At 37.6% G+C, this 17,711-nt stretch overlaps 2 protein-coding genes, 1 long non-coding RNA gene and 1 other non-coding gene across 6 annotated transcripts in view; all 4 read right to left on the bottom strand.

The window, feature by feature from the left end:
- LOC138403170 (uncharacterized) overlaps window positions 1-17,711 on the bottom strand; it is a 410,491-nt gene that overhangs the window by 152,040 nt on the left and 240,740 nt on the right. The gene's annotated exons all lie outside the window — the stretch shown is intronic.
- The window catches only part of LOC117987479 (thyroid peroxidase), a 178,836-nt gene that overhangs the window by 98,220 nt on the left and 62,905 nt on the right, over window positions 1-17,711 (bottom strand). The window lies entirely within an intron of this gene.
- LOC117987621 (sodium-independent sulfate anion transporter-like) overlaps window positions 1-17,711 on the bottom strand; it is a 30,764-nt gene that overhangs the window by 4,426 nt on the left and 8,627 nt on the right. Inside the window, exons 1-9 of one of the 3 annotated variants that reach the window (XM_069502553.1) lie at window positions 11,192-11,283; window positions 10,822-11,001; window positions 7,131-7,326; window positions 6,617-6,756; window positions 5,941-6,021; window positions 2,773-2,936; window positions 1,808-1,962; window positions 1,143-1,304; window positions 618-730 (exon numbers count right to left, since the gene is read on the bottom strand). In XM_069502553.1, coding sequence (XP_069358654.1) covers window positions 618-730; window positions 1,143-1,304; window positions 1,808-1,962; window positions 2,773-2,936; window positions 5,941-6,021; window positions 6,617-6,756; window positions 7,131-7,305 — 990 coding nt within the window. In that variant the 5' untranslated portion in view covers window positions 7,306-7,326; window positions 10,822-11,001; window positions 11,192-11,283. Of the gene's footprint in view, window positions 1-617; window positions 731-1,142; window positions 1,305-1,807; window positions 1,963-2,772; window positions 2,937-5,940; window positions 6,022-6,616; window positions 6,757-7,130; window positions 7,327-10,821; window positions 11,002-11,191; window positions 11,402-17,711 lie in introns of those variants that run through there. The other 2 variants (XM_069502552.1, XM_069502554.1) reach the window with 2 other exon arrangements.
- Window positions 3,257-3,418, bottom strand: LOC117988030 (U1 spliceosomal RNA). Its single transcript, XR_004674387.1, has one exon. It is a non-coding gene; the product is annotated as a U1 spliceosomal RNA (small nuclear RNA).

Below are 17,711 nucleotides of genomic sequence, written 5' to 3'. Positions count from 1 at the left end.
ACCTGAATTTTTGCATGGATGTAGTTAAAGACCTAAAAATTTTGAAAGTAATCTTAAACAAATGAACGCCATTCTCGACGCAGTCACAGCATCAGTAAAAATATACGCTCCTATAATGAGATTTCAGCTTTGTAGGGCATTGTCTCTGTCGTTTTGACGTTTGACGTTTGTCGTTCTCAACGAAGAGACAATGCTTTATAGAACCACTCTTTCTAAAGTTTGTTGTGGGCTCTTCTCAGACCTGGGCGCGTTTGGAACCCTCGTAGCTTTAGTTTTAAGTTTGCGTAGTAATTATCACCACTATATCTTACAAATCCAACGTCTGACAATCAAAAAGAGTAATTTATTACCTATCTATACTATTATATAAAGAGGTAATGTCGTTAAGTTTGTTTGTAGGGGGTTATCTTTGGAACTACTGAACCGATTTTAAAAATTCTTTCACCAGTAGAAAGCTACATTATTCCTGAGTGACGGGATTTTTAAAAACCTAAATCTACGCGGGCGAAGCCGCGGGGATCAGCTAGTTTTAAATAAATCATTTGAATTTGACTTTGAAAAAGGTCGATTGACATTATTTTTTGCCGCGTAATACTGGCGTTAGAGCTATCTCTCACCTCGTACTCGATCATGAATATGACCGCGCATATCACGACAGCGGCTAGCGACGCCTTCGGAATGTAGTAGAAGTATGGCGTGAGCAGACTTAAAGACAACAGGACCAAAATACCTGAAAAGAAGATAAAATGGCCAATTGTGAATTTTCCACGATTAGGTGTTTCGAAGCGGTGATAGGCTAGGGGGTCCGAGATTCGATCCTGGGCACTCTCTAACGTTTCGAAGTTATGTGCCTTTTAAGCAATTAAATATGTCTGCTCTCTTCTTATAAATCTGTTTTTTTTCTGTGACACCAACAGAAATACCTATATTTTCTGTCTTTTTTTATTCCTTTCATCAACGCCCAGCCCAAACCTTGAAACTTGAAATGTTGCACAGAGGTCCCTAGTTTTATAATGTATACAAGGAATAATGATGGATTTTTCAAATTACCACGGGATAGGGAATAAAGAGGATTTATATTTTCGCCGAGCGGAGCCCGGGGCGGTCGCTAGTTTATGCTATAAAATACCAATGTAATTTACCGGTAAAAATGCTTCCCAGTTGTGTGGCAACGCCGCTTGCGTGATTGACGGCGCTGCGTGAAAATGAACCCGTTATGGGCATGGCACTGACGAATGATCCCAGAATATTTGCCAAAGAAAGCGTTATCAGCTCTTGGGTTGCATCCACAGACTCCCCGCTTGCTGTTATAAAAAAGAAATAAAAAGATGCTTAATTAAATACTGCGAAAAGAAAAATCCATACTAATATTATAAATGCGAAAGTGTGTCTGTCTGTCTGTCTGCTAGCTTTTCACGGCTCAACCGTTCAACCGATTTTGACGAAATTTGGTACAAAGGTAGCTTGCAACCCGGGGAAGGACATAGGCTACTTTTTATCCCGGAAAATTTAATAGTTCCCACAGGATTTTTAAAGACCTAAATCCACGCGTACGAAGTCGCGGGCATCAGCTAGTATAAAATAATACTACTGTTTAGTAATGTTACTGTAAGGGCTGACATTTTAAGTACATAATCATGTAAGTTTTGCTGTCGTCATTTTTAACATGAAAGAATCTCCTCTGGATCCACTACATATTATGTTTTCATACGCCACTGTAAAACGTTTCAAAAAAAGCAACGTGTTAATGTGTTAGCTTAAATCAACTATTTAAAACAGCCACTTAAAGTCAACATAACATACGTACCAAAAGCCTTAGCGATGGCGACATTGCCCAGTACTCCGATGATTGGAACTAAAACTATCGAGGATCCCAAGTCGGAGCACATCTCTACAAATGTCACATTTCTGTTGCCCAGCTGCGTGCCGAATGGCGGCAGCGACCAAGATGGGAGGCCTTCCCTAAAATATCGAGATTTCAATGTAAAGGTACAAGTAACTCAAGCAATCACTAGCCATATTATGTTTAGCGAAAGTGTTTGTGTGTTAGTTAATTGGCTTGTTGGTTTGTCCTTCAATCACGTCGCAACGGAGCTACCGTTCTTAAAGACCTGGGGAGTGACAAAGGCTACTTTTTATCCCAGAAAATTGTAGAGTTCCCACGGGATTATTAACCTAAATCCATTAGGACGAAGTCGCGGGGACGGGGCATCAACTATTCATGTAATAAATAGGTACCTACATGTGGAATGAAATTTTACTTCGGATCTTAAGGCAGCGCGAGACCACGGCGTGAGGAACTTCTTACAAGATACCTCACCTATTTCCAACAGTTGACGTCTATCGTTTGACGACGACGTGTACGACGGCTCAGTTTATAGGATTCTGGGCAACGGTGCTTTGTATCGGAGCCGTTTATAAAGCACGATGTCCTTGAATTTTTTTTTTGTAAATGTCGGATCAATATTTCACATTTCATTTTGGTGTTCCGAACATTAGTACAAATTTTCAGCTCTATGCGAATTTTTGATCATGCATATCTAAATTGACCGGGCTATTATTTTGAAATATAAACAATAGGTCTATTATTATGTTTGAAGTAGGTATTACTTCCATAATTAGTAAGCGTATGTAATAAATAGGTAGGTACGTAATACGTTATTGAGACGAAATATCACGTCTTTTGAAGACTTGTCCGTGTACTAAGCAATCAAAAGACAGCAGAACATTCTCCTTTTAAGTCAGAGACAAAAGAAGAAAAGATTAACTTACTTTACAGTACCAGTGAGCTTGAAGGGTGATTTTGTATAAGAATCCCACGCGTAAGCTATCAAAGAGCACAGTACTACGATGATGGCATTACGTGACGTTGACAATAACCATAAGGTTTTCTTTAAACCTTTCCGACTTTGAGACAATTTCACATCTTTTATTTTCTGCAAAGAAAAAACGGGTAATTAATCCACTCATGGCTTCATTTACATTGAAAGAGAATGGACGCGAATTTCCAAAATATCACATAGCATATTGACTTTTATCTCCCACCACTTGCCAAATGAAAAATTCGCCGAATTTCGAGTGAATTTTCTTTATCGGTTGAAATTGGTGCTTTAGTGTGAAGACTATGTAATGTAATATTTTAGAAATTCATTTCAGTTCCCTTTCAAATTTCAATGTAAATTTAAAGCCTATTATTTAAGTCTATTATTAAAATATTGTTACCCCGTGTTAAGTAACTTTGACACAAATAATTATGGGGGGACGGCGCGTACGCAGTCCCCACTACCAAAAATTACGCGTCCGAGTTATCCACATTAGGGATAATCGCAGAGGTCAACCCAGCCGCAGTGCAATGGAAGGGCCTCGCTCTGGGAGAACCGCCTTCTTGATCACGGTGTCCCCTACGCCAGGTAAGTATGCTTAACAACCTGGCGCCCGGGATAGTCATTACGCGGGAACGAATCTCTACAGCGCGAGATGAAAATAACGCCGCACGGAGCAACGACACCTAGTGGTGGGGAGGGTAACATCCAGACCGGGCAGGGCCGGTTAGATTCGTATCAAGGTCATTACAAAGCAATCCAGCTATTTTTCGCTAGGTGTCAGTAGGTAGCATCACCTTGTCTGGTTACCAGCTGATTGCGGCCAGCCAGTTCGTCGCGTCGGCACGGTGGACTTTTGAGGGGTCTACGTTATAGAAAGAACCTACATGCTTTCTAGAGCCACCGTAGTCTGCCAATATATTTTTCTTCCACTTGCTCGTAATTGACTACTTTACTAAAGAAAGGTTTTCACTACAGAGGCCTGCTATCGGGTCTTTACTGGCGGCACGCCAACAATTTCCAAGAGGACTGTAAAGTGTAATGGAAATTGCTGGACAGTTTTATACTGATGACGAGGTTCTTTGTGGTGTAGATTAAAATAAATTGAGTTGTTTTAGGTAGGTACACGATTTTATTAATATTCTGACTTATATTAATAAAATCGTATATACTTACTGTATATAACTATTTTTAATTTTTATTTTTTTATCTTTTTTCAATAGTTTTTATTTATTTAATTATATTATATCTTTTTTTATATATTTTTTATCTACTGTGATCAAAAAGTACCAGGAATTCATAAAAATGAAGAAGACGCAGTCACTGTTGTTCTACAAGTCGAGAACAACAGTGACTGTCTTCTTTATTCTTATGAATTCCTGGTACTTTTTGGGCGACTTTTCATACAGTTTGACCAAAAAGTAACCGATATTGGATTTGAAGATAGGATGTCCTTTATCTATTTTGCAAATTGTTAGTCGACCAATTTGAGTTCTTTTTTACTGGTATAAAAACAATATACATTCATATGAATTAAAACTTTGTTTCTTCTATTAATTTTTTATTGATTCCTCGCAATTGGAAGAAAAGTACTATACAATTCTCGGCCGAAATTAGCGATTACCAACCTCGTTTACTTTGAAAATCATTTCAGAAGTCCTCGGCTTCGCCTCGGCCTTCCAGTATAGTACTCGGCCAGTAATCGCTTTATTTCAGGACGGGAATGTAATGTACTATTACTATCGATTATACTATCGACATTTTATATATTATGTTTTGATTAAGGTTCCATGACTATATTATCTTATGTATTGAATATGATGACTTATGACTGACTGCCGTACTCAAAGTCGCTTAATGGTTACTTAACTTAAGTTTAGTTAAAACGAGTCAGAGCTATATCTTTCATATAAATTCCTCTCGTTTTAACTCAATCTTAAGTTACTTAAGCGACTTAGCGATTAGCGACTCTGAGTGCGGCTGTAAGATTAATAACGGGCGGTTATTTCTAAATCGTGGTAACCACTTAAATTTTATTTATTTGTACTGGTGTAGGTATATAATATATACCTACTTATGTAGATTTACTTTGATAATGTTAATTGCTTTTATTAGGTAGGTAAATTATTTTCATACTAGGTGTGTAGTAGTGAGGAGTTAAATTTTACGCCTTATATATAGATACCAATCTATTAGACTGATTCGTTCGTAAATTATTATTGTTCAATAACATAATTAACTTTATTACAGTTTTCAATATAGATAGGTAGGTATAAGAACCCAAACACGTCATAGTAAAACACACTATCTCGGGACATGATCACGCTATGCACGCGATCCGGCGGTTAATTAATAAATAACTTGCGTATATTACGATACCGTGTACCGAAGGGCAGTAACATTACTAAATATTTGATATATTAAGTATGTAACTAATATTATGTTGTCACAAGTACATTGTATCTATCTAAACTAAATATATAAAAGGAAAAGCTGACTGACTGACTAACTGGCTGATTTATCAACGCACAGTTCAAACTACGGATCGGGTTGATATTCGGCATGCAGATAGCTCTTATGTTGCACACATCCGCTAAGAAAGGATTTTGAAAATTCAATCCCTAAAATTAAACGTATTAATAAGTTAAATTGGTTTAAAACGGTATTTGACAACTAGTCAATTCAATTCCCAATTATTGGCTTTTAGGTGTGCCAGCTGGGCACAGAGTGTTTCGCCAGTGTCACGTTTATGGAGAAGGCACGAAGGAGATTGTTCGGTGAGAGCTGTTGTGCAGTTAAATTTTGAATAACAACTAGTCAAATCAGAAACTTTTTATCAAACGTCAAAATGCGCGCTTGGTATGCGAGATTCTATGAAATACCGGTGTGACGTCACAATCATTTGACGTGCTTTTTTTTAGTTTAATCGATAATTTAAAAATGGTTATTACACTTAAAACCAACAAAGGACGTGGATTTTACGTGTTTTGGAAGACCCTCTATTTAATAATCACTGTGAAATAATTTATTTTTAATATAGTCAAATACCCAATTGGTTAGTGACCGTTGGATGAAAGATGGAATGAAGTAAAAGTAGAGTTAGTAAAAAAATTCTTACCCTCATTACAAGCAGTATAATTATACACGCAATACCCAAAGTACTATCTGCTATTCTGGCATTGGGAATGTTTACAAAAACCTGAAAAAAAAACACTCATTATTCATTCACTGTATGTACGCACTGTTCAAAGTTCTAACAGCCTACCCCTAAATATCCCCAAAAATTACAAGAAACAAACCTAAACAAAATTAAGTAAAGTTCAAGGTAAATAATATAATCAGACAAAAGGGGATCCTGACGGCCAATTTATCCCAGTAGGTGGTGCATAAGCGAACCAGCCATAGAGGTCGTATCATCTGTGGAACCGGCTATACTGAGCTGTCAAACGCCATAATTAAAATTAATAATTGTCATGTACAGTGCGACAAGGCTCTCTTGGCACTTGAATGACATTGACAGGGGGGCGCTGTCGGAGAACAAAGGTTGAGAATATTCAAACAAGAACAAAGGGGACACTTGACGGCAACGTTAGTTCCGATTTTCGTCACGCGCCAAGATAGCCTTGTCGCACTGTAAACTTAAGATACCTCCATTTTAAGTAAGAAACTATGAAGATGACAGCTTGATTGGCGCCCTCTGAGATCAGTTTTGCCTGTGGATCCCCATTGAAACGAAATGAAATTGATCTATTATTGTTTGATCATCACTGATTTGAAGAGATATATTGTGTTACCTTTTTAACATTATCCATAAACCCTTTGGATCTAAATTGGAGTCCCAATAAGCCTTTAAGTTGAGACACTGCGATTATAACAGACGTTGCTGACGTGAAACCAACTGTCACTGGTACCGATATAAAGTCTATAAGAACACCTGTTGGAAAAAATGTTGAATAAGTTTTCCATTTAAATGCGCTTTGAATTCTGCTAAGTTCGTAGTAAAAATCGCTGGATTTTATTCTGAAGACCCCCGTGATATGCATAATTCAGTCCTTTAATAAGTCGATCTATAATTTTTTTTATTTCCTTTTGCTTATTTATTTGCTTCTGTTTATTTTCTGTTTTTTTCTAATTTAAAATCGATATTAGGAAAATAATAAAATGAAGATTTAGAAATGAAGCATGCCTTTAAATATACTTAATAAATAATAATACAATACGAAAATTTCAATCTAAAGTAATACGCAGCTTAATTTCACATGGTCGCATATAATATGTTACTAGGTATTGGATGCAAGACAAACTTACCCAAGTGCAATATTCCCATAGCCAGTTGAACTACTCCGGTTAGGAAACACAGAAGTACAGCGTAGTCAAAGTTTCGTCCCTGTATTTGTTCATACGTCATGAGGGCCAAGAGCGCAGTGGGGCCTAACGTGATATCTTTGCATGAACCAAATATTGCGTAGACAAAACATCCCATGAATGATGAGTACAGGCCATACTAGAATAAACAAGGTTTAGTTATTATAAGAAAGTCCTACGCATTATAAGAATTCCTTCTACGCGCACGAAACGCTTTGCGTCATCATTCCGTATACACTTTACTTGCACATGGCTAGGGTTTGGAATACTCTTCCGAGACCAGTGTTTCCTGATGATAGTTTATCATCCGGGTATTTCTAAAATAGAAGTGAATAGGCACCTTCTGGGCAGCGCGTCCCATCTTGGGACACATCATCAGTTCCCATCAGGTGTGATCGTGGTCAAGCGTGCGCCTATATGTAGTAAATAAAAAAAGTTGGGAGTTGGGAGTAAGAAAGAGGTTGTTAGTGCGATGTTGTTGCGCATTTTTTTATAACATTGGTACTTCGGGAACTATGGCAGCAGCGCGTGCAAGTATTTGAAAGTCAATTGAAAGTCCGGTACAGACAGACAGACGTACTTTCGCATATATACCCATTTTATTCACATTTTTTGAGAATACTTGTATCAAAAACATTTGGAACACAAAATTGCTTTCGTAGATTGCTTTAAATTATTTCGACATAATATATTTGATATTAGCTTTTCCTGTATTTTCTCAGATTTTGTTCAGAACAGGTGCTTGTGAAGGCCATTTAAATTCACTCGCAAATTTTTGCTTCGTTGTTTGAACAAGTGTGGCTTCTGCAATGTTTATTCGTAGCCTCATCTTTATTGGTATTTTGAATTTATTGAACGTAATCATAGGTCTTCTCGAAAGGAGGAGGTTCTCAATTCAACGCGCACTTTTCGAATCGTATACTCACTATCAACTTTAGCCATAGCTTGATATAAAAAAAATAGCATTTAATTCATACAGTTAATATTTTATTTATAGATTTAGTTTCAATGCGGTTTTCATATGATTTTCATTATGCTTATGGTCTTCTACACACAAACGGGTTTTCTTCATTGTCTGCAAGCCGACTCCAAAACTGCAGTTAGTAATGATGGTAATGTAAATAAAAACCCTTAGACCCTTACTTTTGTCGAGTTTTATAATCATTCGTTCTTCTCTTCTTATTTATGTTTACTTATATAATATTATATTCTTTTAACATTTTATTACTGCATGCCCGTACGTATCTATCTGATCTTTGGGCAATAATTTTTCCGGAGGGAAATCCTTTTTTATCTGTTTGATGGGAGGCAGTAAATATTTTTTACTTACTGCTGTTTTCGATTTTCAAGGCACATCTGTCTGCGAAATTTCATCCTGATAGGTTGTAAACCCTAGGGAAAAGAAAGCAGTGGGGCGAACGAAGTGGATTAAAGGTTCCAGTTTTACGACTTGACACACAAGCTCGAAAATCCTGTAGGTATAGTAAAAGAAAATTCCCCTTTACTATGTTTACGGTTTATTGAAATCAAGTCATTTCCTTGGGTTTTGAGATATGGTTTTATCTAAATATATAAAAGGAAAAGTTGACTGAATGACTGACTGATCAATCAACGCACAGCTCAAACCACTGGACGGATCGGGCTGAAATTTGCATGCAGATAGCTATTATGACGTAGACATCCGCTAAGAAAGGATTTTTGAAAATTCAACCCCAAATTGAAATTGGTGTAGTCTACGCGGACGAAGTCGCGAGCATAAGCTAATTTACAATCAAACTCTTAGAATAACAACTATCAAACTATAGCTCGCGACAGGTCGACAATCGGGGTATGAGGCGGGGGTCGCCCCGCACACCCGTGCTCGCCCGCACCTGGGTTAGCGCGGGGCCTGTGCGGGTGTGCGGGGCGTTCCCTATCCGATTGCCATCTCGACCTGTCGCGCACTATACGTACTACAACTACACAGAGAGGAATATACGAGTCGAAACTGACAAATGCACTGAGAGAAATTTCTGACGTCCCCGCTGATTTTGTCTTCCCAAACGACTTACTTTTCAAAAGGGAGAACTTTTCCTTTCTCAGTTTAGGTAACAATTTAGCAGTTTTTTGATTCAGTAGATGATTGGTAAAGGAAAAGTTGGGGAAACTGGCTGACTGATAAATATCAACATGAACCGTTCAAACCACTGCACTGGGGCTAGATTTTGCCAGTAGGTTTCTCTCTATAACTTAAATCATAAGAGGCAACACACACCAACAGAGCTGAGGCGTGACGGGTTTGTTGAGGAAACCACTTTAAAAATACGCGCCGAATTGAGACCCTCCTCGTTTTTGGAAAGTGGTTTAAAAAAAGCTCCATTTACAGCGGTGACGCGCGGAATCCATATTGTTTTCAGTAAGTATATACAGTTTACTTTCAAAAAGACATCAGTAAGTAAGTAAGTAAGAAAGGATTTACAGTAATTACAACGGTATTTAAAGTAACCCCTAATCCACGCAAGATCGTGGGCATCGGCTAGTCATTTATAGTAAAACATTAAAAAGCTTAGATTCCCATTACTATAATAAATATAAGCACATCACATTCACAAGTCAAAACTCTGGTATGTAGAGTAGACTATGTTTTAGGGTCGAGTGACTCGAGTGTCTTGTGCTAATGCCATGAATTTTAATCAGACATTCGAAAAATGCGTATAGGTACCTTTGCGTATGCGTATACCTACACGAATATTTGACAGAGGTATTCGTGAACACGATCTGTACATAAACATTATACATACAGTAGGTTGAACATGGTTGAGCCACATAATTACATGTTGGGCTGAATGCTACTAATGTAATAAGTCCCACAAATTGCTATTGTGCTGGAACCATGTCTCATTAACATCGAAATGACGTCATTTTGACGTATATTTAAGTAAAAATATACCATCAGCTCGAAACTTCAGTCTAGTGACTGACTGACTGACTGACGTCACTAAAATCGCGGTCACGCGCATTAGATAAGTAGACGCGATTTATACACTCGGCTTCGCACAGGTGAGCCTAGACTACAACGTAAACTGAAATGTTCTAAGCGAATGATGGTTGGAAGTTAAAAGTAGATTATTAGATTACACTTACTAGTACATTATGATTAAAGTTCTAAACTCTAAAACAGTTATTAATATCACGTAGACAAAATGTAAGCAGTGATAGCCTAGTGGCTAGGACGTCCGCCTTCTAATCGGAGGTCGGGGGTTCGATCCCGGGCACGCACCTCTAACTTTTCGGAATTATGTGCGTTTTAATTAATTAAATATCACTTGCTTTAACGGTGAAGGAAAACATCGTGAGGAAACCTGCATGCCTGAGAGTTCTCCATAATGTTCTCAAAGGTGTGTGAAGTCTACCAATCCGCACATGGCCAGCGTGGTAGACTATGGCCAAAACCCTTCTCACTCTGAGAGGAGACCCGCGCTCTGCAGTGAGCCGGTGATCATGATGATGATGAGACAAAATGTGATAGAATCATAAGAACGGATAGATAGCATAGATTAGCAAGCGCATTGAGTTTAATACTATCGAAAATGTATTCAGACTGCATAATTTCCTAACGTAAGCCTAGATAATAATTAAGGATCATGCTCTATACCTAGGGTTGCCAGGCGTCCGGATAAAGCCGGACATAGGTAGGCTTTTTGATTGCGTGTCCGGCCAAAATAAACGGTGTTCGGCTTGTCCGGCTTTTGTTAGGCTTTTTACATTTCGCAAACGAGCGTGGCCGAGCGCAGGCGAGTTGACTGTCGGTCGCTCCCGCAGGCGGCAGTGCCGCCTGACAACAAGATTTATGACAATAATATAAAAAGCTTGATTTTACATACAATTTTTTTGTTGTACCTATTAATACTAAGACACAAAATCCTCAATAATGTAGGGTGTCCGGCCTTTCTACCCAAATGTCCGGCCAAACAGGCTGGTCTGTCCGGCTATTAGGTTTGGCGACCTGGCAACCCTATTTATACCTGTGGGTCCAGTCCAGCTAGAGTCGCGTAAGCCAGCGCCTGTGGTATAACCGTAAGTCCTACTGTAATTCCTGCTATAAAATCCGCCAAAGCCTTTTCCGAATTGTAATCGGGCACCGTTTTTATGATCGGCAATCTCTTGTACATAAATCGCATGTACCACGTTTGTTTTTTGTAACGTTTCTTGGACGGCGATGACATTGTTGTTACCTGTAGAAAAGATAATGAAAGTAAAGATTACAACTAAAGAAGAAAGAAACTTATTAGGCTGAAAAGCAACAGCATTTTTTTTTGATACAAAATGCGGATTATAGAATACATTAGAAACATTTTTTATTTAAAAGAACTTTTGCAAGTGCTTGCTTTTGAACCATCAAAAGAATCTATTATTGGTTCGGAATGCCATTCCAACCGAAATGAACCAGCAAGAAACTCGGCGGTTGCTCTTTATAAATGTTTAATTTACACTAATTATCCCATGCATAGTCTACCAATCCGCACTTGGCCAGCGTGGTATAGTAGACTATGGCCATAATCCTTATCTCTGAGAGGAGATCCGTGCTCTGTAGTGAGCCGGCGATGGGTTGATCATGATGATGATCCCATGCATTGCTGGAGTGAGTCAAAGCCACGCTTTTTTATCATTGACATAATTTTCGATTGTATATATAATATGGTTTTTGGGGAGCATAGGTACTTTTAATTTTTTTATACTTGTGTAAAATACGTAGGTACTCGTATAAATAATTACGGAGCGTATAGTATTTAGTATAATTTCTATAGTTTGCGTGTCGTGTGAACCGCCGATTTTTTTATAACTGAGAATGTTATAGCAAAGTAACTTGATTAAAACTAAGTCAGCATAATACATCAGAATGCAGGATTTCAATAAACAAAAGGACGTAGTGATAAAATTAACAGAATATAACATGAAATTAAACAAGCACGACAAAGTTCAAAACATTGTTCGCGTTCATTCATCACTTATTTATGCTTTAGTTGGCGAACTTTTATTTTGAAAATGAACGAGCGCGAGCGGCTTGCAAATAAGTTGCGAAACTAACTACTCTTAATTTATACAATAAACACAACATCAGGGTGAAACTTTGGAAATAACAACGATGCGACGGGGCGCAACCAAAACAAATCATAATTTGTTAGGATGCTATTTACTGAGGATGCTACGGATGATATTCATACCTGCAAACAATGAAATAACAGCGCTGAAAACTAAACTAAATGTGGTTAGGAGGCTCAGTCGATTGATGAAATTCAGACTTTATTGTCTTCTCATCTAAATAATATAAAAGGAAAAGCTGACTGACTGATCTATCAACAGTCAACACACATTTCAAACTACTGGACGGATCGGGCTGTTAAGCATGCAGATAATAGCTATTATAACATAGACATCCACTAAGAAAGGACTTTTGTAAATTCAATCCCTATAAGTGCGTAAAATAGGGGTTCGAAAGTTGTGTAGTCCACGCGGACGAAGTCGCGAGCGCTTCGTTCGTTTTGGAGCTAAATTATCGTATAAAACATACCGAGGTAGATAACAAGACATTAACCCTTGTTAGAACCGGACACATTAAATGTGGTACGAATAATAGCTATAATAATAATTACATAGTCTATTTTAGATCAATATGGACCTAAAATGGCGTCAACGACGGATGTAAGCCTTTCCCTTGATAAAAGATAAAGCCTCTCTGTAGGGAATATTGGGGCGGTTAATTTAATTTAAGGCCCTTTGTGTCATACACTTCCCATTTTCTAATAAACGGTACCAACGTTAAGCTCTGCTAACGAAAAACAAAGGGTCGAAAGTAGTTCTTACGCAATAGGGAAAATACAAGTGAAGATCTTACGTGTACCTACCTATTATTGTTTGTGTAACACTCCGCGTTGCCGTGCGTAAAGTACCTACTCTATTTGCGAATGTGAAGGGAATAATAAATGAAAGGGTTCAAAGGGTTGCGTGGACGATAATATCTTTCATTTCCCTTTTATGCATAAAATACGAATAGTCTGTTCTGTAAATCACCGAGGTAATCATATGATTACTGCGGCATATGCGCGGGTGATTGGAAAGTTGGTTTATTGCTAAAAGCTGTGGTTTGACTGGTGGATATTTTAATAGCGTAAGCTCAATTTAGCGAGCAGTGTGGTGATAAAAAACTTACAAAATGACTCATGATAACTATCCACTTAAGAGTTTTTAATTGTACTTAAAGATAATTTTTTTATTATTATTCACAGAAATAAATTGAAATATCTAATCATAAAGGTTTCAAAGACAGATCTGGCTAGAGCAGGAGCTAGAATCTTGCTTAAAGTGTGACAGATATATTTATTTATTTATTTTATTTAAACAACTACATTGTTAACAAAATTAAGAGCGACCTTATCACTAAAGTCTCTTCCCAACCCATACTTAAGAACAATCGAAAGAATGCCTTCAATAAATTACAATAATTGCGATTATCAATATGTGATAATCACAATTTCCGTGTTAGTCCCCTGATTTGATGTTTATTTACTCATGTCAACTCCAATTCAATGCACCTAATAAATTATTCAAGAGTCAGATACTACATTGGGACTTTTAGGGCGATACGTAAGGCCATTCATTACTTAATACCACGAACTTGTTAGTTCTTTTATAAAGAACGGTGACTATTACCAACGTGGACGTAACCGATTAGAAGGGTACAAATCGATTACTGACAATTCGTCTTGCGAACAAAAAGTTGGGCGAAGTATCCAATTGCTGTAGAGTCGAGTATTTTAAACACGGCGTTGAGATGGCCTCGATAACACGACGCTTTGTTACCTCGCGATAGTACATCGAGCTAATAAACCCATGCCGGACAGTGTCGTTCCAGCTCTTTGTTACCTTAGGCTAGAGCGATGCCATATTACTAGAGGAAGCATCATAAATTTCACTAGCTTATGCTCATGACTTCGTCTGCGTGGACTAGACAAAATTTAGAACCCCTATTTTACCTATTGGTTGAATTTTCAAAAATCCTTTCTTAGCAGATAATCATAATAGCTATCTGCATGCCGAATTTCAGCCCGATCCGTGTAGTCAGTCAGAGAGTGAGTCTGCTTTTCCTTTAGAACACTAGGTACTCATCTACAACCTGGTCAATCGGTAAGGAATTCATTTCTTTAGTCATGATGGTTCTAATCCAACTCATACTGAGTCCTATAATGGGTTATAATCACGGAACAGGTGCTCGACACGCGTCCATATAATCCAGAAGGAGTTAGCCGTCAGTGTAAACCGGATCTAAGCCTATTTTCGGCGTTCAATCTAAGGTCGACAGGTTGTTTACGACATAGCCTCCACAAATTAGAAATGACCTCTGTAATGTGACAGGTGTTCCCTGTATACTGTAATAGATCAGTCAGTCAGTGATCGTTCCTCCCTGTGTTGGGAGCAATGCGCAGATAAACTTTCAGCTTTTATAAAATAACGAAAGTCCGGAACGCGCTGGTTCTTAGTCCCTGAGGATTTTCATTAACTCTGTGTTTGCAAAATTGACATTTAAAGTCCACAACACAGAGATATAGGCAGTTGTTGTGTAGTAAATGCGGCAATTACAAACCGGCAAATGTGACTGCATGCAAATTGCAATATTATGGACTTATTTACTTACTAAACAATACAATAGGAAAGTTTCTATTTTATTCTTATGACTTGCACATTAGGCACAAGGTTATAATTATAAGGCTGTTTATAAATAAATAAATAAATAATAAAACGTTTATTTTTCAATCATCTAGTTACACATATACATGGATTTGATCTTGAACAAATTTGCGTGCTTGTTGACATAAGCATATACAATACTAGCTTATGCTCGCGACTTCGTCCGCGTGGACTACAAAATTTCAAAACCCTATTTCACCCCCTTAGGAGTTGAATTTTCAAAAATCCTTTCTTAGCGGATGCCTACGTCATAATAGCTATCTGCACGCCAAATTTCAGCCCGATCCGTCCAGTAGTTTAAGCTGTGCGTTGATAGATCAGTCAGCCAGTCAGTCATTCAGTCAGTCAGTCAGTCAGTCAGTCAGTCACCTTTTCCTATTATATATATAGATTAAAAATGGTACAAGATCAAGAACTGGCTATCCTAGCTAGATTTTTAGATCTGTGTTAAGGATAGCCAAATTACTATTTATGGTACTAGAAATATTGATACAGAATCAAACATAAGGATCTAGTGATTGAGGTGCAATAGTAATTTATTCATGATTCAATATCTTATCGATTGTAGCTTAATAGAAACACTTGAGTTCACGTTATTAACAAAATGAGTGATCGGATTTTTCAACTAATAATCACTGAAAAGAAAAAAAAAACCGGCCAAGTGCGAGTAAGACTCGCGTACCAAGGATTCCGTACTACAGTCGTATTTTTTCGACATTTTGCACGATAAATCAAAAACTATTATGTATAAAAATAAATAATCTGTTCTAGAATGTATAGGTAAAGCCTTTTCATATGATACCCCACTTGGCATATTAATCTTTCTTTGAAAGCTGAAAATACTAATGATTTGTTAATTAACACATTTAAATATTTTTTTTTGTGATGTAACCACAAATTCACGGTTTTCGGATGTTTCCCCTTACGTGGGCTATAAGACGTACCTACCTGCCAATTTTCATGATTTTAGGTCAACGGGAAGTACCCTATAGGTTTCATGACAGATACGACAGAAAGACATCTTAGTAATCCTATAAGGGTTCCCTTTTTCATTATAAGGTGCAAAACCCTATATAAATCGCCAAATTAATCTCTACTTTTTCTCTACACGCTATATTTGTCGTTTTCTTTTACGTAGCTGTCTTTTGCTTGAATCTATTGACTTTTCAATTATGGTGACTGTTTTATAATCCAATTAACTGGATTTTACCACAAGTTACTTAAATTGTACACATTGGTTCACCGCCTCTTTTACCATGACATATATTAAATTTATTATCATCTTGTTATTTTACACTTCGTCTCACTAGCTGAGGTCCGCGATGATATAGGTTTTTAAAAATTCCGTGGGAATTTCTTGATTATCTGGGATAAAAGTAGCCTTGTCACCCTCCAGAACTTTAACTATACTCACGCAAAAAATCACGTCAACCAGTTACTCCGTTCCGACGTGATTGAAGAAAAATTGTGGTGTATATTCAGCGATCAAGCTTGAACAGTTCTCGTTCAAGTTGTACACTATTCGATTTTGAAAACATAATAACTCGTGAAGTACCGAAAGGTAAACCGATAAGTTAAGAAAATATCTGACAAGAGCCTCTTTATGTTCGAAATAAGTGGAAGCTCTTCTCTAATCTCTTATGTAAGTTAATTCGTAGCGCAAACTTGATGGAGATTGCTACAAAAACATTGAATACAACATTGGAAATCACTAAAGTGAAATAACTATTGGCACGTGAACTGAATAGACGGTAATTGATAATGCTATGCACGTTGTTAAATGTCATATTGAAGCTTGTTAACGGGCGTTGATATGGCAAATTAAGCTGCGCATATGAAGCTAGATTTTCTTTTATGAATTGTATGTTACTTAAATATGTGGCTGTAACAAACGTTTATTTGGCAGAGGAGTTTTATATTTTTTAAATAAAAATAGCGAGCAAACGAGCAGGTCCCCTGATTATTTATTTATTTATTTATTTTGTTTATTATTTAATTAGAACGGACATAATATAGCCCAATTAAACTAATTAAATCATTAATTATTATAAACATACAAAAAAAATTGAATTAAATGAGGAGGCTTCCAGGCAACGCTGATGTTAAGTGATTACCGCCGTCCATGAACATTTGCAGCACCAGAGGAACCGCCAATGCAGCGTTGCCGGCCTTTCAGAAATTTGTTTGTCCGCCCCTTGAATGGCCCCATCTAGTGAGTGGGAACACCGCCAAAGGGAGTTGATTCCACAGTTTGCATGTGCGTGGAAAAAATGATCTGACACAAAGGGCGGTCGAAGTGCACCAGGCACCCAGGTTGTGAAGATGAAATTGATTACGATGGCGTGAAAGTTGGTTGTAAAAAAAGTTTGGGACCGTCCACAAGTAGAACAGCCCGCCTTTGGATCCGACCAAATGGAAGGGGTTGGTACTGGGGTGCTCCGGCCCAAATGCACAGCCAAAGGTGAGAGCAATATTAAACCTGACTAAGTACGAGTAGGTATATATTAATAAGAATTGGTGGCTCCCATATCACCTAATATCCTACGAAATATCCATCTCGTTTTATCCTTATCGTTACCTATATAAAATGTGAATGTTGATGCAACGGAAATCGAACTCAACAATGATAGACGACCTTGACAAAATAATACAAAGTATTCACCACTAACTTCAATTACTTACCTATTTGATTACAAAACCGCGATAATTTCATAGTTATTGTTGTTTAATAATATAATGAAATGTAAAAGTTATCGCGGTTTTAAACCGTGGTGGCTGCATGTGACTGCGTGAAAAGCG

Source organism: Maniola hyperantus, chromosome 13, assembly GCF_902806685.2.
Source record: "Maniola hyperantus chromosome 13, iAphHyp1.2, whole genome shotgun sequence".
In the NCBI taxonomy this organism is placed as follows: domain Eukaryota; kingdom Metazoa; phylum Arthropoda; class Insecta; order Lepidoptera; family Nymphalidae; genus Maniola; species Maniola hyperantus.
The sequence above is the reverse complement of the archived record's forward strand: the minus strand, read 5'-3'. Positions and strand labels throughout refer to the sequence as shown.